At 39.7% G+C, this 26,759-nt stretch overlaps 1 protein-coding gene across 1 annotated transcript in view; it reads right to left on the bottom strand.

Moving 5' to 3' along the window:
• Positions 1-26,759, bottom strand: part of LOC117305683 — a 67,005-nt gene that overhangs the window by 16,676 nt on the left and 23,570 nt on the right. The window contains exons 17-33 of the mRNA XM_033790545.1: positions 26,130-26,189; positions 19,937-20,188; positions 18,067-18,183; positions 16,898-16,997; positions 16,349-16,495; positions 14,855-15,039; positions 12,642-12,707; positions 8,775-8,863; positions 7,875-7,956; positions 6,781-6,855; positions 5,556-5,723; positions 4,196-4,279; positions 3,587-3,663; positions 2,932-2,993; positions 2,689-2,744; positions 1,432-1,601; positions 259-362 (exon numbers count right to left, since the gene is read on the bottom strand). Of these exons, the coding sequence (XP_033646436.1) occupies positions 259-362; positions 1,432-1,601; positions 2,689-2,744; positions 2,932-2,993; positions 3,587-3,663; positions 4,196-4,279; positions 5,556-5,723; positions 6,781-6,855; positions 7,875-7,956; positions 8,775-8,863; positions 12,642-12,707; positions 14,855-15,039; positions 16,349-16,495; positions 16,898-16,997; positions 18,067-18,183; positions 19,937-20,188; positions 26,130-26,189 (1,894 nt within the window). The remainder of the gene's footprint in view (positions 1-258; positions 363-1,431; positions 1,602-2,688; positions 2,745-2,931; positions 2,994-3,586; positions 3,664-4,195; positions 4,280-5,555; positions 5,724-6,780; positions 6,856-7,874; positions 7,957-8,774; positions 8,864-12,641; positions 12,708-14,854; positions 15,040-16,348; positions 16,496-16,897; positions 16,998-18,066; positions 18,184-19,936; positions 20,189-26,129; positions 26,190-26,759) is intronic.

The following is a 26,759-nucleotide window of genomic DNA, read 5'->3' on the forward strand; positions in this document are numbered from 1 at the left end:
TTTTCTGTGCACCAAAGAGTGGGTGCCTTTCTCAAGGGCACAAGTGTCACGACTAGGTATCAAACCCACACACTCTGCTGCTGACAACACCATGAGCTTGGGTCTGATGAACCAAGATCGCTCGACCATGGAACATCGAAAATAATTCCCCCTCCCCCTCCCCCCCATAAAAAACCAAAAACATTCCAAGGACATGAGCTTTTGTCCCCTCTGCTTCTAAGCAGATGAATGTAGTTGAGACCCAGGGGAAGAGCTTACCTCTGGTACGTTCTTAGCGTGAATGTCACCGTAGCCGACTGATGCACCGGTTGCCGAGGCCCAGTACAAGCTGACGATGTACTGGGACGCTAACGGCCGCTCATCTACAAGAAAAGGTGAGCCATTGAGTTACCATCCTTTTTTTTTAAGTAGTAAGTTAATAGTGGGTCAAAAGAAATAACAGAAAATCGAAATGTGTATATATACTACTTTGCTGTAGATTTGTTCTTTGAGCACACGTCCAGCAAAGTCGATTTTGGAGTTCGGGAGACTACTTAGCACTGAAAAGAACTGTCCAGTTTATTATAATGTTAGTTCTAAACGGGAAGTAGGAAATCAGTCGGTACTACTTTTGTTTGTGGATCAAGGGAACTTCTCATTATTTACTCCACTTCCACGGAGTGAGTTCTACAATGTTTCGACCATTCTGCTCTAGTCATCGTAAGGAAGAGTGTTTGAGGTGCTGGTTTCTTTATAGGGATTCAGAGATTTCAGTGTAGATTCTTCACTGTCCTCGGCCCAATTTCATGGCTCTGCTTCCTGTCAGTAAGCAAAAAGTCAACACAACAGAAGCAGGGACTTTGCGCTTACGTCAAGTGTATTTCACGGGTTAGCAGGCATTCTTTGCTTACACAGCTAGTGCAGAAACGTGGCATTTGCCATGTAAGCAAAGAATAGTGATCGTAAGTGCATAAATCAGCGGTAAGCAGAGCCATTAAATTGAGCTCCGATTGGTTCTGAGAGGAGAACTGTGATTGGTGGGCTTGTGTGAGGCACTTTCTCTCAGCCCCGCAGCCCATTTTAACACTAGGATTTATCCTAAATGTGTCTCTAGTGATGCCAAGTAACCCAGTAATGAGTAATAGACCGCTCCAGTAGGCTCCGCCCATGACGCAAGTGTGAGCAAGAACACGTGGGGCTCTCCAATGCCTTTCTGCGCAACTCTGCCGCGCGCGCCAAGATACGCGCACGCATGTCTGGCCCTAGTGTCGGAACTTCGTTGCATTGTGAATGGTCAATACGCAATGGGGCGGAGCTTCATGGATCGATCTATTTAGGACGTGTTCAATTCGTCCCAACGTCTATAGATACAAAACTGAACTCGTCCTAAGTCCTAGGATTATTCCTAAGCTAGGAAGAGTTTGGTGTAAACGACGGCAGGTGTATACTTACAGAACTGTAAATCTCCAACACTAGTCCAGGAATTATTCTTGCAGTAGTGGTAATTGGTCTCCTTTAGACCGGTAGGGTCGGTGTTGAAGAGCGGTGGACAGGCGTTCATGTACCACAGGCAGGCCATACTATGGAAGAACAGCCCTAGGTAGAAGAAGAACTTCAGCATCCTGGAGGTCAAAATAATTTTGTTTTCAAAGATAATATTATTTGTGGCGAAATGTTTCAGTGCACTGGAGTCAGTTTTAATCAAAGGTATAGATAGATTGCATCATCATCATCATCATTCTGAAAAGACTTGTGCTTTCCCGGAGTCGCCGCCATCACCGGGCCAAATTTCATAAAATAAAGTCATTAAAGACACTGGACACTATTAGTAATTGTCAAAGGCCAGTCTTCTCACTTGGTGTATCTCAGCATATGCATATTAAAATAACAAGCCTGTGAAAATTTGAACTCAATTGGTCGTTGAAGTTGTGAGAGAATAATGGAAGAAAAACACCTTTGTGGCACAAGTTGTGTGCTTTCAGATGCTTGATTTCAATACCGACTTTTTTTTCTAAAAAACTACGTTACTTCAGAGGGAGCCGTTTCTCACAATGTTTTATACTATCAACAGCTATCCATTGCTTGTTACCAAGTAAGTTTTTATGCTTACATTTATTTGGGGTAATTACCAATAGTGTCCAGTGCCTTTAAAAGTATTGAAGTATGAGACCCACTCCTTTTTAGCACCATGTTATGGTTTACAAGGTGCTGTGGCGCAATTTTCTGCCAATCAAATCAGCAACACCGGGGCGATCCCCTTTTCTTTACGATAAGTGCACTGGGTTCTTTTACCTGCATTACACAACACACGGGTCCAACAGCTTTACGTCCCATCCAAAGGATGCAGCAATAATTGGGAAGTGTCTTGCATAAGACCACAGGTGCCACAACTGGGATTCGAACCCACACTCTGCTGATCAGGAACACCAGACCTTGAGTCTAGTGCTCTTAGTCCTCTCAGCCACGATAAGAAGAGGTTAGCCCCGGTGTTCCTGGCTGTGGCTGCTGTATGCGCCATAGCACCTTGTAAACCCTTATAAGGTGCTAAATAATTAGGTCTCAGAATTCATCACAGCAATAACCCATCTTCTCTGAAAGTTTGTACATACTCAGTGCCATGAGTACCTTGTTTTGTAGATACGTGCGCTATATAAGACTTCGATATTATTATTACTTTTATTTCAAACCCCAACTTATTTATAATATTACCTGATATTTCCTGTCTCGTTCTCCACACTGGACTCCAGATAGTTGAACGCAAGTGGCTAAAAAAAGAAAAAAATTTAAACAAAGAAAATTCACTCAAAACAAATATTAACTTAAAAACTGAATTCCAATACTTCCGATACCTCGGGGAGCTAATATCGACTAGTCACCCTCAAACCATGTTATATATGTATATTAATAAATAGATGCTGATAACGAAAAAAAGAAAAGAAAAGAAAAGCTTACCACTCTGTACATCTGCAGCCATCGGTTCAATCTGAGTACAGCGTAGATGTGGATGTCATTGGCTGTCAAGAAACAAAAAGAATGCAATGAAGAATGTGTCAAAACTCAGCCTCGCTAAACTAACATGGTTTTAAATTTCCACAATAATATTGTAATACAGGCAATAATAATATACATGTTACAAATATCACAGTTTAGACAGGTAGATATAAATACACTTTTTGATACTGCAGGGGGAGCTCACCAAGAAGCAAAGCTTATAAGCGTGAGTGCCAAAAAGGTACGCTCGCTGAGCCCAAACCAAACCAAACACCCATGGGCATTAATTTTGATTTTTACCCATACACCGATGTGTGTTAGCACTTTCCCCCGAATTCACAGGCATATTACTCAGGTGGGATTCAAACCAACGACCCTTACCAACTAGACCACCGAAATTGCCTGGTAGCTAGAGGTATTTTGAATCCTATGTTTTGACAGAGGGTACCGCAACGATGGACAGGGTGCCGCATCAATACCTCTCATCACTAACCCCTGGGAATGGTGTGCTGAAAAACAGCTTGGGTTCTAATGAGCAGAATGCACTAGCTTTGCAACTTCAATTGTGCTGTCGTCAGTTAACTACAATAAATGTGAAAACGTAAATTAGACTCACGTGCAAAACTCCTGAGGACAGCGTACCCGATGAGTTCAGCGGGAAAGCAGGCTAGAAGGTCAATCAAGAAATTGGTTCTTGGAAGGAAAGAAAAGAAAGAAACAAAGAGCAGTTAGAACTAAAATTTGCCCAGACTTACACAAGTGCCATTACTAGCATTCCCTTAAATAGTTCGGGTACTTTTTGTACAACACAAAACAAAAACGTCCACAGATTTAACGTCCATTAAATTTACAGAGTTTAAAGATAATGATGGTAGAAAGCTTTCCTACTTGTACAATGTAGGTGCTGTAGTTTTTGAGAAATGTTTAAACAAAAATTAACGAAAATAATTTTTGTCTCAGTGAGGCGAAAATTACTTTAGCATGTACAACAGATTTATGCGACTCTCCTGAAAACATCTTTCTGACAGATTTTCACCTTTTTTCTCAAAAACTTGACAACTGATGAAGCTAGAACTTCTACGGGTAAATTATATTAGTATTACATAACATCTTCAATTCACAGAGGATTCATGTCATGTTCAAAAACTTGATCTCCAAAAGGTATCAAAACCGACTATATGAGGGAAAACATTTGGAACTAAAATTTGAGATAGAGATGTCTTACTTGAAATAGTGTTTGGCTGTAGAGAGTGGATGGGTAACCAACACATTGTTCTCATTGTAGAATGCAGTATGGAACTTCAAGTACCTGATCAACAAAACAAAACAATCATCACTCAATCAACAGGCATGATATTGGGTTCCTGATAAAAAATAGAAACATTTCATTGAGAACAAGGCAACCTAGGCCCAACTTCATGGCTCTGCTTACCGCTGAATTCTGCGCTTACGATCAGGATTCCCCGCTTATGTGCAAGCGCCAAATTTGTGCGCTGGCCTTGTAAGCGTAGAATGCCTAGTAAACCCAGAAGCCAAAATTTGCCACTAACCTGTGAAATACGCTTGCCGTAAGCACAGAATTCTCTGCTTCTGTAAGCGCCGAGCCTGTGCTTTGACATTGGGCCCTGCTTTCTCCAGAAGACGATCAGAGCATACTGATCGAAACGTCGATTTGAAACCAACGGTTCTTTTCAGAACCACCCCACCTCATTTACATGGTGTTACCGCAGATCTTTCCATATCGTATTTCCACCATGCCAACTTACCATGCTTACAGGGCCCAATTGCTCTGCTTACCGTAAGCACAGAATCTACGCTTACGGAAGCAGAGAATTCTGTGCTTACGGCAAGCGTGTTTCACGGGCTAGCGGCGAATTTTGGCTTCTGCGCGTGCGCACTCTACTTTATTCGGCATTCTACGCTTACAAGGCTAGCGTAGAAATTTGGCGCTTGCGCGTAAGCGTAAGCAGGGAATCGTGATTGTAAGCGCAGCCATGAAATTGGGCCCAGGTCTAACCTGCTTACCATGCTTACAGGTCTAACCTACATTGTAGAAACTTTAATACAATTTTTAGGCTATTTTTTTTTAATCATAGTTTTGCTGAATTTTCAAACCAAAAATCGCAAATCAGACTGAAGTAGGAAGAACATCTAGCATGATTAAACCATTTTTTTGCTAGTGACCGGTTTCACTGTGGACATCTACATTTATATAAGTTTACAACAAACAAACGATTCCCCGAACCAAAGGTATAAACCCCTTGCAGTACGCTCAGCGTGCTCACCTGGGTGTCAAAATCATATACAAACGTGCACATAAGAGAGTTGACACCCAAGATCACGCACATTGTTCAGAGGCGCGCGCCCTCTACGTTGTGTACGAAATCAATACCTTCCCTTTGCATAATTAAAACGCTACAGGTACACCGAGGTCACACGCACATTTTTATGTACAGAGAACAGCTATTGTCCAATGATCTGCCTCCTTTTTGAGAGTGTGACGCCATAATTTTATGCAAAGGGTCTTTCATTACTTTGCCTTTAAATAAGAGGAAATATCTAAATAAACTATTTTGTCAACTCACATGTCAATATAACAGATGAGATCGAGTAAGTAATTAATGACCCATAATACAACGTCCATGTGGGAGAACGAGGCCTGCAGGGTGACTGTGAAGGCCATGATGATCGCCACGGCAACCCGGATGGCTTCCCAACGTTTGAACCACGTCCCGCTAGGCAGGAAAGCACGCCTGCAAACAAAAAAAGTAAAGACAAAATGAGCAAGGATCAACAAAATAAAAAATAGTAACCAGTATACAATAACGTATCAATGTGCTTCACCATAGACCTTATGCACATGACGTCATTTCAGTAGGGCACCCTCACCCAGAGGTCAAAATGAGGATATTCATTGACCAATCCTGTGCGCCGCCCGTTTCGTCACTGTTTTTCCTCTAAGATGGCGGCTGGATGACGTCAATGCGTAAGGTCTATATTGCCCTAGGCCTAATTTCATTAAACTGTTAGGCAGAAAATCATTCTGCTCAGCAAATTTCTTTGTAGCAAATAATTAGTGAAGCACCAGTTGCAACAGTGTAAACTTTATGGAAATTTTGGCTGGTAAACAGTTTCTGTTAAGCAAGATTTTTCTGTGCTTAGCAATTTGTTACGCTTACAGTCTTTATGAAATTGATGTGTGTGGTCATGCATTGGGCAAATACCATTCTTTTAATTTTGTTCAGATTCCTGGGGAGCATACAGCCCAAGCTGACGTGTGCTCAGCCTCAGAAGCTTTTTCAACCTCTACCCTCGCAGGTACTCATTTATACCCCTGGATGAAGAGAAGCAATTATACACGTAGTAGAGCATCTTGCTGAAGGACACAAGTGTCATGACCGTGATTCCAACCCACACTCCAAAGACTTAACCACCAGAACTTGAATTCCCTGCTCCAAAACCGCTCAGACACGACACCCTAAATTTGGAAGCTTTTGACGTTGACAAATTTTGCACCAGAAGGGTATTGAATGCACTGGAAATGTACCACATTTTAACATGAGGTTATAAGACTTGTCATGTATAACCCCACTCACATAAGGACTCAATCTATTGGAAAATTAGTTCATCACAAAATTTAATTTGACATTTTTCTTCCATTATTATCTCGTAGCTTCGACCACCAATTGAGTTCAAATCTTCACAGGTTTGTTATGTTATGCATATGTTGGGATACACCAAGTGAGTAGACTGGTCTTTGACAAGTACCATCTGTGTCCAGTGTCTTTAAGCAAAGTTGTTAAAACGAACCTCATGAGGAGCTTGGAGAAGACTTTACCGATGAAGCTCAACTCAGTAAACGGCTCTTGGTAGTCTTCAGAGTGCCTGCTCAAAAAAAGAAGCAAAAAGAAGAAGCTTTACTCACAGGGGGTAGAGCAAGATTGTTGTTTTCAAACATGTCAAAAGAGGCAAAAGGCAATTACAAACTATCTGGGTCATTACCAAAGAATGACCATACCTTTCAGGGACGGTCATTCTTTGGTAATGACAAAGAAAATCATTCAAACCATATTTCTTTGAACATGTTGAAGGGAATCCTTTCTCAAACTAGTTTACATTACCAACCTATGACTCTACCTTCAAGGTCCTTTAAATGGATTGCAATACGCGTCATCGACCGCTGTCTTTGATGTATTTAACGAGGGGAAAGTGCACGCGCAGAGCGTACGTGCGTGCACTTGTCCCTTGTTAATACATCAAAGATGGCAATCGATGACGCATATCGCAATCCATCTATATACCTTTATCATGCTGTCTCAATCTTGGTCATGTTACTTGTATCAAGTAATAATAATGGATGCTAATTATCATAATGCAAAATAGGAACCACTCTCTTTTGTTCTTCCAGCCTCGGTTTGGTTACATTATTATCAATGGGGAAAAATGCGGGGAAAAATGAAGATGGCTGCGCCTTGATAACGGTCTACAACTGAAGGAGTTATTGGTTACGAACGGAATGAGTAAACCTGTGGTCTTTCTCAAACCTCCACTTAGGCTCCAGCTCAGTGCTGATGTTCGCCCAATACGAGCTGCTCCAAGGTTAAAAGGTGCAGGCATGCAACTGCCCGTTGAAAAAAAAGAGGAACATTTTCAAAGGCACAACGCAAGTGCAGAGCGAGGCAGCCGAAACGCCACGCGACATGATACCCACAATGGTACCCTAAAAAAATGTTGAGGTTTATTATTATAATATTTTTTTACCACTTTTTTTTTTCTTTTTTTTTTTCATTTTTTTTTAACGTTTTAAAAAATACAAAAACGCGGAATTCCGCGGAAACGCAAATGAGTTGCATGCCTGAAGGTGTAAGCCTGAGCTGGAGCCCAAGCTGAGGTTTGAAACTTACCGGTCAAAGACGATGACGGAAGCGTCTGTTGGTTGGTGAGATGTTGCCTCCACTGAGTTATCAGCCTGGAGATCATCCGTGTCTGATTGAATCAAGAAACAAAAATCAATGGATCTATCAAAATAGAAATCAGACAGACTTGTAGTACATGTATGACGCGTCCATCCAACAGTTTTGTTTGGGTGTTATCCTTGGCTAACTGTTTAACAGCCTCTGACTGGCAACCCCAAACAAAAATATTGACAAGAAAGGGACACCGGCAATAGGCTAGATAGCTCAGCTGGTCAAGCAACCAGCTTGTATTGAAACTTTGATGTGACCCCTGGCTACACGGCAGCTAAAGGTTGCATGGCTTTTTAATGGCACCCTCGAAGAAAGATATTAACAAAATTGAGAGTGGCAATATACATGTAGTAGCTCAGTTGGTACAACGCTTGCACATTACGAATGTAAACCTTGATAGTGCACTGGGTTCTGTTACGGGCATTACACAACACACTAGACCAGTGTCTTCACGTCCCATCCAAAATGGATCATTGTCTTGCTTAAAGAGCTGTAGCTTTTGAGAAATGAGTAAAACAATGTCATGAAAATAATTTTTGTCTCAGTGATCATGAGACGAAAACTATTCTAGCATGTAAAATCATATTTTCATGACATTGTTTTACTCATTTCTGAAAAAGTACAGCACCTCAGCAAGTAATATTTTCAGGGAAGCTTTCTACCATCATTATCTTCAAACAGTGTAAGTTTAATGTCAATCTGTGGACATTGTGTTTTGTGTTACAAAAAGTACCCAAATCCTTTAAGGACACAAGTGTCACGACCGGGACTCAAACCCACACTTGGAAACACCAGAGCTTACCGTTCGGCAACGACACGCCATCTTACTATTCTTACCTCTGATGTCATCCAGCTGGCGCTGGCGTCTTGACGCCTTGCGCAACTCCTTCAGATGTTCCTCATCCTTAGCAGCTTCCTTGAATTGCCTACAAATACCAAAATTCAGGACAAAGCGTTAGTCGAAAAAAAAAACACTTTCCAATAGGTAAGTTCAGACTTCACATACATGCAAATCTCTTAGTCATGTTAGTAATAATCAGAGTGGGCGATTTTTGTAAGAGAAATAGCGTGGTTGATTCTAAAAAGGGAATGTATTGATTGGTAGTTGAAACCCACTGTTTGTTTGACAAAACTGTTGAAAACATCAAAAACACACAAACCCTCTGTTTTATAGTGATTTTGATGATTTCTTTACTCTTGATTTCATATTTTGGCATGTCAAAAAAAAAAAAAAAAAAAAGTACGATTTTTTAAATTTTTTTTATGTGGCCTAATGTTTCACAGATTCAATTTTCCTTTAAGTTAAAAAGTGATATTTTTCCACAACTGCAGTACTTCGAAGTAAAACATTTCTCAAAAATGCATTATACTAACTGGAGCTGCTGTTCTTCTAAACAAAGATTTTTTTTTATTGCCATTCATTTTCAGAGTCATTACCAAGCATACAGATCTTTTTACAAGATAGTCGTCGACTTTGCACTAAGTGAAGTATCAACTTGCCTTAAAGACCTCCGTCTTGATTGACAAATCCGTTCACAATGTAAGAAAAAGTCGACACCCAAAGTGTCAAATGTTTTGACGATGCCGTTTGCAATTCATCATTTTATACACTCCAAGACACTGAGAAGTCAATGTTTAGCAAACTGCAGACTAAGCAACTTTTTTTTTTAACAAATGTTACCTGTGTGTGTTGTTTAGTTAGATACAACGGATTTGTCAAACAAGATTGGCGTCATACAGCATGCAAAAAATAAAAAAAATTCACGTTTGATATAAAAGCTTGTGACACCTGATTATGATTTGAATTCCCTGACCTCCACCGAACCCCATCCACCAAGATGTGCCGAGTTTGGGGGCAATTCAAACCAAACCATGCAATTTGCCAACCAACTCAGTCGGGTTACCAGACACATGTGACCTTTGACATGCACAACCGGGCTTCTTATTTAAACAAAGAGCAAGTTCAACTGCTACGGCAAACTTGTTTAAAAGGAGGTTTGGGTTTGAACAAAGAAATGTTGACTAGAGTGGGACTTGAACCAACGACCCAATCGGTGCTCCACAAATGAGCTGTTCAGTCTTACGTTGGCAGTCTCCTTAATTAGTCAGTATCTTTGTTTGTGGGTGCCAAAAAGAAGGCACATTATTTGACCATCTGTCTAAGCCAAAACTTAGCCCAGTTTACCAATGACTTTCTTTATAGTCGCCATTTTTGAATTCAAACCCTTTCTCGAGTCTTCACTGCTCTGTCAGAGTGCAGTACGTTAAAATCACGACAAGATTCACTCTGACAAAGCAAGTCATGACTAGAGCGGTTCTTGCTTTTAGATTGTGACCTCCTACTAGTTTACCATTAATTTCATAGCAGTTGAAACTTGTTCCCAGTTATAATCGAACACTTTCCTGCGGGTGGTTGATTCAAAATATACATCACAGCAGAGGGTTGTTACAAATGCTTTCCACTGATGAATCATATCAAAGCATTTACAAAACTAAAAATACATTTGGGTCGCACTTTGTGGTGGGTTGGTCTGAAGAGGGAAAGGGGGTGGGGGACATTGGACTACCATAGGTCGGGCACATTCCAGCCGGGTTAACTTGGGTACGCCATAGGGATTAGCCATGAGTGAGCTGGGTTCTGTTGGGTGCTTGTGAAATGGTGAACATATATATACTGTGTGTTTACTCAAACTCAAAATTTGTTTACCACGCCATGATGTACTCAGCAATAAACACTCACAATTTAAACATAACGATGATAATGATATACACATGAACCATGAACGCCTTCAAGGTGAAGAAAAACTCTCCATAACTTAAGCCCAGTTCATACTTCCTGCGAATGTACGTGCGAAGTTGAATTCATTGCGTCACAAAAGGAAGTTGAGGGCATACCGATTGTTGCGTCAACAAAATTCGCTTCACATTTGCATTCCCAGGAAGTATGAACCAGGCTTTAGGAATGCACCTCTGTTTTCACAAAAACAGAGTAAAGAACGGACATTGCCTTTGACGCAAAGCTTTGTACAAAACTTTTTTGGCTTGCTGTGGCCTAAGGATATGATCCAGGATTTGTAGAGCTGACAAACTAATCGCAGGCAGTGTTCACTTTTTGTGTGATCAACCTTATGAAATATGGTGTGAACAATTTTGGTTTTATCCGTAAAGCAAATCCGATAAAAAATATATAGTGACAAACCATGCACAATTTTCGGCATGTAAACAAATATTGTTCTTATTTTGGTTGTAATAACCGAAATCAGCTTTTTGCATTCTTAAGGCCGGTTTACAGTCAGTCGCCTGATGGTCAGGCGATGGAACTATTGACGCGCGACACAGTTTGTAGTCATCGCTGAGGCCTAGACACTGTGTCTTTTTTTGATTGCGTGTCAAGATTTCCATTGCCCGACCATCGCGCGACCGACTACATGTATAACTCGGCCTTTAGGTTTTTAGAAACAGTTTTCTTAAATATGACTTAATTTCAGAGTGAAATGTTTTACAGAAAAATTTGTTCTTGTATGAACTTTATAATCAATAACCGATTTTTAGACAATTTTAAATCAAACTTTTAGAGAGCTTCACCAGGGACTCTTTGACTATCATTCATAATAGCATGACAAAACAGAGAATGTCCATAAACATACAGAACCAAAATTCAAACGCAAGACACAAACATGTTGACACAGGCAAGATGATAACTTTGGGCTGCTGTTTGTGAAAAAAACTAACTATGTTTCGCATTTGCACCATACATGTAGGTCCTTTTGGTTGGTGAAAGCTGTTTGCAACAGCTAATTCTATGTGCTTAAAAGTTTGTTTTGGTAAGTTCTGTTTTGCAGCAGTTACTTTTTAGCCTTTGAGGAAGACTCTGCTAGGGTCAAAACATAATGCCATCGACTATATTTTGCATTTGTACCCTAGGCCGTTTTGGTCGGTAAGAAGTTGGCAACAACTAATTTTATTTTCTTATTTACAATTCAATGGCAAAAAAAGAAGTCGAGTCTCCATGCTTCCTATCTGCATTCAGAGTATTGGTGAGGCTGGGTTTCAGGCTAAGTAATGGATTATGGTTTCGAACAGGCCCAATCTGCTCTTCATCACAAGGTATGAATCATTCGTCGTAAGGATGGTAAACATTGACATTCACCAGTACTCCAGTTAAAACAAACAAGCCACACAAAAACTGATGAGCAGGCTTCAAACAAACAAACAATTGTGTATTAATTTCAGACAATAAACAATGAATCCACTGGACATTGGGAAGAATTGTGACAAGATTTGTTGAAGCCATTTGTGCCATCAAGAAGTGTTCTGGGTTGTTTTATGTGCACTTTAAATTCTAGTACATGGGGCTTAATGTCCCTTTTTAGGGACAAAGCAATTATGGCAATCTTACTCAAGTGCCACGACCACTGATCAGAAACACCAGAGCCAGAGTTTGGTGCTCTTAACCGGTTGACCAAAACACGCCACAATTACTAAATAATAACTGGCTAGTTTTTTTCACATGTCGGGAGTAACAATTTTTTGTAACGGATGTAACACCAAAGATTGACTCTTAACTGCTCCCGACAACGTCAAATTTACAACACATTTTTTCAACAAATCTTGTCTGATTCTTTGACAAGTGGACATGAACACTGGGGTGGGTTTCATGGGGGGAAAGAAATAATTGTTCATCATTCATTCGAGAAGACACACCCTTCCAACTCCAGCTGCTTGGCTTTACGATCCTTCTCACGATGGGCAACCGTCGCTTCCAAACCACTGAGGAGATCGGGGGAAGGACAAGTCAAAATATCTCCAAATATACCTCAGGAAAAAAAAACTAGCTGGGGACTCTAAATATTTGGCTCAAAATTAACTTGGAGTTGAATAAAAAGGCAATCTGAAAAGTTATTTTGGGAGTCAAAGAATTGTGGTATCCATCACTTTGTCGTGTCAGTGAAAAAACGTTGCATCTCCTAAAAAAGCACTTTTGTGCGATTTTGAAAGTGTCAACATGTTGTTTCTCGTTTAAAATAGTCTGGATGTTCACGTGAAACATGTTAACACCAAGATGCCACTTTTGCATTGGAACATTTTCATGCGCATTTGTGCAAAATTGAGATACAACGTGTCTTGCAAAACCAAGATTAGGTTTTGCTACATTGATAGATTGAAGAAACACTACGTGTACAATGTTGTTGCAAATCGAGATATTATGACGTCTTTGCAAACTCAAGATTCAACTTGTTTGCAGATTCAAGATACACATTTTTGAAAAACCAAGACAAGGTTTACTAAATTGAGATCCAACAATTCATTGTGCTTCCTAATCCAAGATACAAAGTTTTTGCAAAATTGAGATCCAATGTTTTTGCAAAATAGCAAGACAAATATTTTTCAAAATCTAGATATTATGGCGTTTTAGCACTGACGACTTTATGGATACCACATCTTTCAATTCCCCGAATCGTTCGGTGCCAGGAATCCTGGATAAGCTTTAAAAAGCAAGAAGTTTATTGACATCTAGAAGTTGACATCATCAAAAGCTGATGAGAAATAGAATGAACCATGAAGTTCTGCCGACAACCACAACCGCAGTTTGTGCGCCAAAATGTCCGACATGTTTTTAACTATTTTCGGGTGCATGCACAGTCGCAGTGATTATGAACCTGCATTCATATAATTTCCACACTACCTCAAAAAGGCTTATTGGAATAGCTGTGTTGTGCTTTTTGTAAGAGCTACAGTTGATGATTGAGGGGGCGGAGCCACAAGTATCCACCCCATACATGTATGAGCGTCGCTCATCAACTGTTGGTAGGCATATTCAAGGTAGGCAGAACTTTATGGTGCAGTCTATTTCGGAAGTAAAGTCACCAACGCTATGCATGCATTTCATCTACATGTACACACTCTAAATAGCACACTTGCACTGCTAAAAATGGTATTCTTGAAATTGAAATAAGAAAAACATCTTATTTTGAGAAAATATTTCTTGTGTCGCTAGAAAAAGTTTCTAGTAAGAAATATATTTTCAAAATAAGATGTTTTACTTGTTTCAAGAATACAATTTTTTAGAAGAGTGGCAGTCTGCATTTTTCTCTGACTTTAACATGAGCTCGAAGTAAAATGGCTTTTTAAAATAGCAATGTGAAGTGTATGCAATCATAGCCTGCAATGTATAATGAAGGCATTCGAACTGTAAAATCTTGCCCCTGCCTTTGACTGACACAATGGCGTTAATGGTAATAGGCCGTGCAAGTCTCGCACAAATTCAAACAATTTTTGTGACCATCGTGGTCCCACGCACAGGCCTTCAACTTCGTTACTGAAGAGGGTACAGCAATTTTCCTCAGCAAGGGGGAACCTTGGAAAAATGCAAATTTCTACTGGAACTTTGCACACGGCACCACAGCAGAACCACAGGGCACCACGGCACCTCCTGCTGGCGCCGTGGGTGGTGTTGAGGCCTGAGCGCACATTGGTTTAAAGTCACCTGGAAGTCACGTCTATGGTCTGGGTTGGAATTCACACAGTCAAGTCTTATCTCGAGTAAGGACGAGTTACTTTTCCTAACTTAGGACTAGCCGTAAGTTTTAAATATCTCCTAGGACTAGTCCTAAGTTAGGACCAGTGCGAAAACGACCCAGATCCGACAACTTAGGCGTCATCTAACAGGGTAACTATTGACATGATTGATGAGAAGATCTTTCAGCAATAAATTTGTGTTAGCGTTTCTTTTAACAACTTTTCTCTTGTAATCTTAACGAATCTTGATATTAAAAAAACCTGTTAAAGACTGAGCTCATTAATTTGTTGATTCTTTTAATTTTCAGCACCTTGATCTAGTGTCTAGGATATATTCACTTTATAAGAACTCTGTATTATTATTACTATCTTCCGAGTTTTCAACGATGGATACTCACTTTGCGATTAGCGGGAAGTGATGCAACACCTCGTCAAGGTCAGAGCGTTTGAGCATCAGGAGCTCGCAGTACGACGCGGCCCTGACGGTCGCCGTGCGGTAATCTCCGAAGATGAGACCCACCTCGCCGAAGTACTGACCTGGCCCGATGGTGCTGGTCACTCTCGTCATGTCCTTGGAGAGAATCTACAGAATAATGGGAAAGCAAAAGCAAATGAGAAAAAGCTGGCATTATAACAAGCTATGATTGAAGGAACACGTTACCTTTGATCGGTCGAGTTGGTCTTTGAAAAGCGTTTGTAACTGTTTGTTATAAAATGCATGGTTAGAAAGACGTTTTACAATGATCCACACAAACAAGCCTCCAAATTGCTTGGTTTTCCTTTTACCTCGTCGACTAACACGGTCGGCCATTTATAAATGGCCAAACGTGTTAGTTCGCAAAGTAAAAGGAAAACCACGCAATTTCGAGGCAAATTTGTGTGGATCATTGTATTCTACTTTTAAAACATCTTTCAAACCATATGCATTTTATAACAAATGGTTACAAACGTCTTTTTATAGACCAACTCGTCCGATCCAAGGCAATGTGTCCCTTTAAACCATTTCCCCCCCCCCCCAAAAAAAAGGCTATGTACAATGTACATACTGTAGGTAAACAATATTTCACAATACTTCTGAAGCAAAAAACATTGCTGATCAATTTTCTGCTCAGTGTATATTCTCAAGTTTTTTACCCGAACAACATTACTTGTTTTTAAACATGATGACCTTGCAACAAAGAACAAAGACCTGCTGGGGATTCCTAGACCAATCCACAAACCAAGTTTGCAGTTTATGCTTACAATGTAGTTCGTCTCGAGGTATCATGTAATGGACAATGATTGAATACACACAAGCATGCCATTACGGAAAAGCAAAAACATCTTTTTCATCTGACAACTAACACCTGTTATCTCCATGTAATTTCTTACCAAACAGTGGACTTAATGGGGCTGCTGACTGCATCAAGCATACTAACTGCTCATCCATTAGGTTTAATGAACCAAATTGTTCGATGTACACACACCCACTGGTGAAAAAGATGTATACTTTCGATTTTTTTTTTTTTGGCGAAACTCGGAAAATCTGTAATGGAGCTTTCCTGTAAAGAGTTGCACACATGCACCCCATAGGGAGGAACAAGTCAAAAACAGATTTTTTAACATTTTTTATATTTTTATATTTTTTTTATGCAAGTCCCCAGACACACAAAGCCGGAAGGCCACTTCAAGGTGTGGGCTACAATTATTTTTCACTAGAGGCCGTTGCCACCTACTCCTAGGGCTGAAACAGGGTTACCCCCTTTTAAAGTCCATACGGATGTAGGCTTGGGTATCGTCAGTCTGAAGCCTGGCCGGTAGAGCAGACAGCACTACCTCCCAAACAGTGTTCCCATTTGGTAGCTTTGCCGACGTTGGACACTAAAATTAAACAAGTTTGGCTCTAGACTTACCTCACAGGTACCCCGTCTGATGAAGTACATCTCTCGTCCCATGTCACCCTCGTAGACGATCATGTCGCCCGGTGTGAAGAGATATCCGTGGGTCTTCAAGGCAAGCATCCTGAGGAAGGCAGCATCACAATCCTTGAACAGCGGAACCTAACAGGATTCAAGTCATGGTCATATTTAGTTCCAAATCAAATGGACTGCAACATACATGTAATGCTCAGGAAGATCCCATAGTTTGCCTACAAACACCCATCCAGTCTCAGGGTTTTAATTGTGGCGTGTCGTGGCCGAGTGGTCTATTTATTTCACTAAACCCAACTCCAGTGTGGTCAGCAGCAGAGCATGGGTTCGAATCCTGGTCATGACACTTGTGCTCTTGAGCAAGGCATCTAACAATAATTGCTTCGTAAAAAGTTGGAAAAACTTTGCTTACATGTAGGTCGGACAAAGAATATTTGAAGGCCCGACTTTTCGAACCTAGTAAAGTCTCTCCTCTTTACACAAAAATAGCGTAATATCGTAAGGAACGTTTTTAGGACTGCCTCTAATTACCTGTCCAAGAGTTTCTTGAGCATCTTCATAAGCTATCTCTTGTTGCAGCTGAATCGGCATGTCATGCATCAGACGCTCTCCACCTGGTATCACTTCTCCCCTACATTACAAACAAACAACAAGATACTCTAAGTATTGTTTGAAGCTTTGCATCGTGTGGAGAAATAAATCTCCTGAAGACGAGCAGAGTATACTGTTCCAAACGTCGAGACCACACCAACTCTTCTCAGAGCCAACACTAACCCTAAGAGATTTACACATGGTTGTACCCGCAAATTTACTTAATGTATTTAAATTTAAGTTAAAAACCGTTTTGTTTACTTCACCCATTTAATTGATTCTTGCTATGTTTGTGTATTTGTATTTAAATTTTTACTCTTTTCTTTATTCCTTGTAATGCGCAGTAGAATATGTTTATATAGGTAACTGCGCAATATAAATGTCCGTGTTAATATTATTATTATTTTATTACTATTATTATAAGCTAGGGACTTAACAAGATGGATGATACCTAAGCCTACATCCGTATGGTCTGTAACCCGTCGGTGAGGAAGTCTAATTGGCTCGTCGTCGATCAAGGGAATGCAGTGTTTCACTGTTGTTGTAAATGTATGGCCAAAGTCCAGTGAGCTTTTACTTAAGATGTCATTGTGTTTCTGAAGGAGATTTGTGACTTTGCGCAGTTGTATTTCGTCTTCTACGTCTTCAGATAGGGAACTTAACTTGTCCTAATTCCTAAGATTAATCCTAAGTTGGGATGAGTTTGGTGAAATTGACGGCTGCTACTGTAGAGTAAGTACAAAGTGCTGCTTGTATAGAGCTGCTTAAGCACAAAAAGTAGCTAAAGCAGACGGAATTTTGCTTACCAGAATAAGGTTACCAGGCAAAGTACCATTTCATGTACCATTTGTCACTGGTATTCTGCTCATTAGCAAAACAAGTTTAAAGCATTATTTGCTGAGTTTTGTTTGAAGCTTTGCATGGTGTGGATAAATAAGAGGAAACTACACATAAAAAATAAACTTGCTGTTACAACCATGTGAAAATCTCTTATGTGGGAGTGTTGGCTCTGACAAGGGCCGGTGTGGTCTCATACTCTGCCCGTCTTCAATATTTGCTACTTCAGTAGAGCTATTAACTTGGGTCACAAAAAGGACAAGAAGAAGTACCTGTGCCTTCTGAAGACCAAGCCGAGGTACTTGACAACTCGACGTTGAAGATTGAGTTTCAGGTTGTGGTCCTTCATGAACTCCTGGACGGCAAAAAGTTTCTCCTGGAAGTTTACTCTGGAGGGAGAAACAAAAATGATTTTAAGGTTTTGGGAAATTTTTGTCTGACACAAAATGGCCACAAGTTGACATTAAACTTACACGGTTGAATTTGTATTTGTATAAATTTTGTTTGTACAGCCTCCTGAGCGCTCTATAAGAGGCCACTCTCATTATAAGATTTTTATAATGATGGCCGAAAGCTTCCCTTAAAGGCAGTGGACACTATTGGTAATTACTCAAAATAATTATTAGCATAAAACCTTTCTTGGTGACAAGTAATGGGGAGAGGTTGATGGTATAAAACATTGTGAGAAACGGCTCCCTCTGAAGTGCCATAGTTTTCTAGAAAGAAGTAATTTTCCATGAATTGGATTTCGAGACCTCAGATTTAGAACTTGAGGTCTCAAAATCAACCATCTAAACTTTGTGTGACAAGCGTGTTTTTTCTTTCATCATTATCTCGCAACTTCGATGACCGATTGAGCTCAAATTTTCACAGGTTTGTTATTTTATGTACATGATGAGATACACCAAGTGAGAAGACTGGTCTTTGACAAGTACCAATAGTGTCCACTGCTTTTAGTTATTACTTGCTAAGGTGCTCCAGTTGACAACAATGGGAGACTTTCTTGGACGATAGAGGGCAGCAGACTTAACGGGTAAATCCATTGTTCTCAGAATTATGCGCATGTTCAGAACTACGTAAACAATGGAAATTTACCCGGTATGTCTGCTGCCGCCTAGCGTTGGAAAGTCTCCTATTATTTTAGCATGCACAACAGATTTACGCAACTCTCCTGAAAACAATGCTTTTCTCAAAAACTTGACAACTAATGAATCTGAATCTTCTATCATGTCTATCATGTCTATTGACCCATTTCACCTGACGTCATCAGCAGAAAAATCTTGAATGCGCCATACTGGTGGGCAATTTCACTCTGCGTTTTTATATATAACTCTATGTATGCTGCGCGTTATGCAGTAAAGTGAGCATTTTAATACACGTAAACCTAACTGCCCACCAACATGGTGAGCGTTGCATTGGTCGTCGTGTGTGATACACGTGCAAGGGGTCAATGGGTAAATTATATAACATACATCTTCATTCACAGTGAGTAGGGCTTCATGTCATGGTTAAAAACTTGATATACATGTACAAAAGGAATCAAAACCCTTTAATAACAATAATTAAATAATAATAATAATGAACATTTCATCACCCTTTTCATAAAGAGACACTTTAGCCCTGCATCCAAACTTTCGCGGGGCCAACTGCATTTAAAGTTAAACTATTTTTGAACCTATTAATTCAGAGGCAATTGCTATTTAACTCTGTAAAGCCATTATACACTTTCAGTATAGAAAAAAAAAAAAAGTTCACCGATTTACAAATAATTTACAGGGTTTATTTCTCTTGAAATATTGTTCCATGAAATGCTTTACTTTTTGAGAAAACATTAAAACAATATCAATTCTGGAAAGCGAGAATTACCGTTTTATTTTAAACACATGTCACAGCGAAACGTGCGGAAACAAGAGTGGGTTTTCCCGTTATTTTCTCCAGACTCCGATGACCGATTGAGCCTAAATTTTCACAGGTTTGTTATTTTATATACAAGTTGTGATACGCGAAGTGTGGGACTTGGACAATACTGTTTACCGAAAGTGTATAATGGCTTTAAATGGATGAAGGTTGTTGAGGTTTTCAGAGAGGGGGGGGGGGGGTAAGGATTTTGAGGGCAATGGGGGGGGGGTATTCAAAGCAAACCTTGGAGCATCGGCGTTGGCGAGCGTGGCAGCGATTGACGACAGGCAGTATCCGTACAGCAGCAAGCCAATCAACATGGCTGCCAGGGCGAGTGCCCGGCCGATGGTTGTATGGGCGCTGATGTCACCGTAGCCTGTGCTTGTCATGGTCGCTGCTGCCCAGTACAAGGCCGTCACGTACTCCTCAAACTGTGATGTCGCCAAAGCGTCTGTTGCTGTCGTATCAGCTATGTTTGTGGAACGTGGTTTTGGGCTGTTGGGTTTTTAAAAAAACGAGGGCAAGCATTAAAGTTTGAAGATGATGTCAAGAGGAACAGATTTCAGACAATAAGGTCGGGCCCAATTTCATTTAAGCAGAAAATTCTACTAAGTGAGTTTCTTGGCTAAGCAAGAAATTATTTGGTTTCCAGTTGCAGCGATGGTAACTGTATGGTATCCTGGCTGGTAACATATTATTGGTAATCACAAGTTTTTTTGTGCTGAGCAAGTTCTTACAGGCTTTATGAAATTGGACACGGACCTTCTTTTTCATACAAAGGAGGTAGGGTTAAACATTGACAGCAAATACTAAATGGGAAACTTGAATAACACATCCAGTTTGTCTTTACAATTTCACACCTGGTATCTCCATGTGATTCCTTTTTCCAAATTAGTGGCAAAAATTAAATTTGTTTGAATGGAGCTTTGTACTAATTTACGCTTTTGAAAGTGGCTAAGACAGGAACTCTAAAAATTCAAAAAATTGTTACGTTATCCTTTGTGTCAAAGGCAAGAAAATTGCTTAGGTTACTTGATTCCAAAGCATCAACAATTTTGTTAAAAAATGGACAACAAATATTAATTGTTAAGCTACTTTCTTTCTTGGAATTAAAATAATGTTTGTTTGAAGAAATAAAAGTTAACTAAAAGCGGGAATCGAACCTTGGACCTCCAGATAAATGTGGTACAAAACTTTGTAATTTTAAAACCAAAAAATCTAGGCGACTACAATTTTGACTTGAATTAAATTCAAAGCTAATGGGCTGCAGAGCTGCACACAGTACGCAATCCTGCTAAGCACAAAAAAAATCAATGCAGAAACAGGTTACCAGCCAAAATGCAGTGTAGTTTCAATTGATCATGACTGGCTCCCTGCTCATATCAGCTAAGTTGAAACAATTGATTAAGCAGTGATTAAAAAAAAACACAAACAAAAAAACAGAAAACATAAAGAGAGACACCGAAATGAAAGAATTCATTACGAGTCGTTACGACAGACCCATGTTAAAATCCTTACCAAATCCTAGAAGGAAACTACCTAAAAATCATGAGATGTGTTAGTCGGACCTCTGATAACATTAATGTTGTTAAATGTACAAATTAATGTGAGCATACGGAAATGAAATTCTACATAGCTACGACGTAACCATGGCCTCAGCTGGAGTTGGATTATGTTCTAGTATATATAATACAATTATCAGGAATATGTTGTGCATGATAGTGATGTGCACAATATAAAGGATGGGGTGAATTCAAGATGCAAAGTAATTCAGGTTCTTTACATACAATGTAGTTATAGGAACACGTTGCCTTGGATCGGACGAGTTGGTCTATAAAAAGCGTTTGTAACCGTTTTTTTTTTTATCAAATGCATATGGTTGGAAAGATGTTTTAAAAGTAGAATTCAATGATCCACACACATTTGCCTCGAAATTGCGTGGTTTTCCTTCCACTGTGCGAACTAACACGGTCGGCCAGTATGGCCAGTCGAGGTAAAAAGAAAACCGTGCAATTTCGAGGCATGTTTGTGTGGACCATTGTATTCTACTTCTACAACATCTTTCCAACCATATGCATTTTAAAACAAACGGTTACAAACGCTTTTCAAAGACCAACTCGACCGATCCAAGGCAACACGTTCCTTTATTACATGTATATGTCAGGAGGAAAACTTTTGTTAAAAGGATCGGCACAACCAACCCCCCCCCAAAAAAAAAAAAAAAAAAATAATTAAAATAAAATAAAATGATAACCAAAGTCTGATTGAAGTTGCAACAAGGTGTAGTCATAATTTTTTTTAATTATAAATGAATAATGCACTTGGCGGCAGCATACTGTGGGCCATTCTTACTGCAATGGTACCACTCAAACTCATTCCCAGGGGTGCAGGATCTTGCTGCGCCATTTTGTCCAACCTAGGCCACCGAGCTAGCCCAGTGGCTAGAGGCAGTTTGAACCCTTAGCAGCGAGTATCGCAACATATTAATAGATGTTTTTTTTTGCAGTGGGGATGAAGATTATAACTTATTATTACTCATACACCAATAAAGCACTGTATACTCAGTACTTTCCAAAGTTCTGTGAACAAAATTGAGGGAAAGGTACTCGGTGATGTGCATGTGTTTGAAAAAAAAAAAGAAAAAAAAAATGCATTCTTCAAGTTTAACAATATGCACACCTGGTGTGAGGAATGAACCATTCAGTATCGATGGCCTACAATGTACATCTGCATGTATGTATAGTGCCACCACAAAGCGTTTTCTTAACGGTAGGAAATTAATACGTATATTATGAGCAAATGATACATACGGTATGACACATTAAAACACAGGGAAGGTTCATGCAAATATCACTCTAAATATAAATCATACTTTACAACCACCGATAACAGAGCAATTAAATCACAATTGTAAACTAAAAACGCCCTTTTCAAATAGCAGCTGTGGCTTAGGCAAAGGCTAGCCATTAATGGCTGACAGCCGCAAGCCATAGCCAGAGCTGTGAAGTGAAAAAGGCCCTCTGCTAGTCACAATGATAAATGTTCCTAATGCACCTTTGGTAAATGATTATCTCGTATCTCAATTTTCCAAAACATTTCCCCGCACGAAAAATGCTCTGTGCAAAAAATATCTGTGCGTTGTTGTTTTGGTGTGTACCTCCGAGCATCTTTGAAGGAAAAGTACTTTGCTTAAAAAAAAATGTTGGTATGTTCACCCTGGAAGATTAATCTGTTATTTGAATACACAATCTGAGAAAAGTATCCGACAGCAACATTTCTCAGATTACACTTTAGGGAATAAAAACCGGACATCTTTTGCCCTAACCACATTACGTGTACTTCCCACTGAAAAAATCTAAGAACGTTCCAATCTGAAAGTACATGTACACAAACTTGTGCAACAAGGTTTTTTTTTTCTATCATTATTTTTCAATGGAGCCTGGGGTCGATTTCACAAAGGTAGTCCTAACTTAGGCCTAGTCCTAAGCAATGCTAAGACATAGGACAGGTCCTAAGTTAGGACCAGTAACTCATCCTAACTTAGGACCGGTCCTATATCTCTTAGCATTGCCTAGGACTAGTCCTAAGTTAGGACTACCTTTGTGAAATCCACCCCTGTTATTTTTGCAGAATTGTGATTGAGAATACTGGTCTTTGACAATTACCAAACACGTCCATTGCCTTTAAACGAAATGTTTGACAACTTCAAAGTCACGCATAGCATAGGTGATGTGATCAGCTAAATGAGTCGTTTGTCGGTCAATGCACTATTGAATAACAGGCCAAAATAGGTCGACATGGGTGTACATTTCTATACATCTCTTGGTGTTTCAACTTCCATATCTTTTGAACCAACGGTGGTGGTATCAACACGGGGTTTTCATTATGCTTCAAGGTGAGATTGTACTTCTTTCAAATAGATTAAAAAACAAAAACTGACAAGGGTCGGCAAAAGACTCATTTAGCATCGATCGCATCACATACGTAAGTGCTGTATTACGTTTTAAAACGGTTTTGCACTGTGAAGTCAATTTAACCATAGTTCAAACAGTATGATCAGTTACCAAAGGTGTATAATAGGTCAGCACGCTGTAGTGCAGTGAAAAATGCAAACTATAAACAACAAAATGAAGCTTAGGACTGCAGCCTGGAGAGCACGTTGAAGACAATGTGGGGTGGAACAAAGGGCTGATGGGCTTAAACTGTAAAAAAAAAAAGGTGGATTACATAATGTATTAAATGACCTGGGAAGGAGGATGGGGAAGGGGGTAGATCTAAAACACCAAAAGAATAAAAAACAGACCCATTAAAAACCCAGAAACAAAAGATGCAATTTACGCATCAAATTTGGGTGGTTACAACACTTGCGTTCTTGAGCGAGATGCTTTTGACTTGTTTTCTTGAATGGCAGAAACGTAAGAATTACCGTCAAAATTGCCGCGTGGGCATAATTGTTTTTGACTTGTTAACTTGACTTGTTTAGTGGTTTACTTAAGGAGCATTTTACAAATATTTGGCGAGCATGTGAAGTGATAACAAGGAACGTGCGTGTACATGATATGCTAGTTAGAGAATAGTGATGTGTGACAGTGCAATCAGTGTAACGGTAACCATTTTGTACCTGGTACCGAAGTACCAGTGACTTCAAGTGTTTGCAACTTGGATTTCCAATTGAGACCAAATTATCACACAGACCAAATGTCTGTTTATTATTATTTTATGCATTATGCTTGGATACACCAAGTGAGGAGACTGTTTTTTTTGACAATGACTAAAATAAATACCCTGTCTTTAAGCCTGAACTTGTGACTAAACAAGTAATTTAACCAGATATTCTTTGAATGTAACTTGCAGACATCTTATTGTAGAAAACACTAATTTGTGCCTAAAACAATAATCTTGGTGGATAAGAGCACCGAACTCAAGCTCTGATGCTTCTGTTCAGCAGAGTGTGGGTTCGAATCCCGGTCGTGACACTTGTGTCCCTGAGCAAGACACTTAACTATAATTGCTTCTCTCCACCCAGGGGTAAATGGGTACCTGTGAGGGCAGAGATGGTTCTTGTGATTGGTTTAGCAAAGTACACGCATATATTGCGCACAGGCTGTATACTCCCCCGGGAGCTGAGATGGTTTATGGAATGATTTAAGGCCCAGTGACCAGGGGTAATAATGTCAGAAGCACTTTGAGACACCCCTCGGGCGTGAACAGCGCTATATAAAAACGGTCTATTATTATTATTATTATTATATGTTACATCTAAGACTCTGAACAATCAATCTATTAGAAATGTGATTCCAGAAAAAAAAAGAGAAAAAAGGAATTGTAATTCCAGAAATAAATAATAATATGCACATGTCACCATCAATCAAGCAAGATTATTAGTTAGTGCTCTAATGTACGTCGTGGACCAGCTCTGTGTAACAAGTGCTCCCGATAGTAAAACCCACTATATCCCCACCCTAAAATGAATTCCACTCATCGTAGCGGCAACACAGACTGTGCAAATCTTGCGTGATTCAAAAAATTGGTCCGAAATTATCAAGCCGTATGCAGAAAATTGGGTTTGGAAATTGGCTAAGCACAAAATGAGCAGGGAACCAGTGTGAAAATTGATACAATACATTGTATTTGGCTGGTAACCAGTTTCTGCTGACCTGAGCATTATTCTTTTTGACTACTGAGCAATTTTGTGTGCTTAAAAGCTGCTTTGCTGGGTGCCTGTTTTTCTTCCCATTGAATGTTTGTCGGACGCTTTAAGCTAATGTGTAATTTTGTTTTGCTTAGTAGCTACATTTTCTACTTTAAAGGATTTGGGTACTTTTTGCAACACACAATGTCCACAGATTTACATTAAACTTACACTGTTTGAAGATAATGATAGTATACGCACCTTAAAATATTAGTTGCTGAGATGCTGTAGTTTTTGAGAAATGAGTAAAACAATATCATGAAAATACGTTTTTACACGCTAAAATAATTTTCGTCTCATGATCAGTGAGACAAAAATGATTTTGTTGGCATTTTCTTTTACTCATTTCTCAAAAACTACAGCACCTCAGCAAGTAATATTTTCAGGGAAGCTTTCTACTATCATTATCTTCAAACTGTGTAAGTTTAGTGCAAATCTGTGGACATTTTGTTTTTTGTCCAACAAAAAGTACATGACATGTACACCCTTTAAAGCAGCTCTTTGAAAATGGTCCCTCAGAAAGTCTTGTGAATACACGCAAGACAAGAACGGAACTTTATAAGAATGTGGGCAGGTTCAGCAAACGGGGCACTCGTGCACAGAGCGGGTCGCGTTAACTGGTGTGAGTGAGTGCAAGAGAGTGCAAGTACACGAATACATGGTATGTGCTGTTGGTGAAAGGGGTCATTACCAAACTGATCACACAATGACAACCGTACAATGAGAGAGACTCAAGGTTCTGACCTGGCACCCTTAACGTTAAACACAAAATCGGCATTTGGTCTCTTCATGTCCGCCTGACATCTGTTGTTGAAGGGGGTAGGGGAGGGATGAAAAGGGGATGTGGGCAAAATATCACAAGGGTTTTTTTTTTTTTTCGGAGGGGGAAGGGGGGGGGCAAATGAGATGGATTAGAGAGGGGGGGGGGAAATAAAAAAAAGAATCAAAAACATGGTGAAGGATTATAACAAATGAGTTATAAAACAGATGAGGCATGATTGTAAAAAATGGAAGGGGGGTAAATTGTTGTAAAAAAAAAACATGGCGGGGGGCTTTTGTTTTTGTTTTTGTACACTGCTGCCATCTTGGTTATTTCTGGCAGAAAAGCAAACTCGAAGCGAATGTTTTCATAAGTAACTGGCCCTGCTACATGTGCTGGTGAGAGCCCCTTTTACTTCTCTCCTGAGTGGAGGCTATAGAAATTTACTTGCATTGAAAATGCGCCATAGAAATAGTCCGTTATTTACTTCAACGAGGAGCTCTAAGATCAAATTCACTTTTAGGATCCACCAATTGTTTTGCCAAAAATAGCTGATGGCCTGTCGCTTTGACCTCAGCAAAGTCTTTCTTGAGTAAAGACTCAGGCCATTAACT

Source organism: Asterias rubens, unplaced genomic scaffold, assembly GCF_902459465.1.
Source record: "Asterias rubens unplaced genomic scaffold, eAstRub1.3, whole genome shotgun sequence".
NCBI classification, from domain to species: Eukaryota; Metazoa; Echinodermata; class Asteroidea; order Forcipulatida; family Asteriidae; genus Asterias; species Asterias rubens.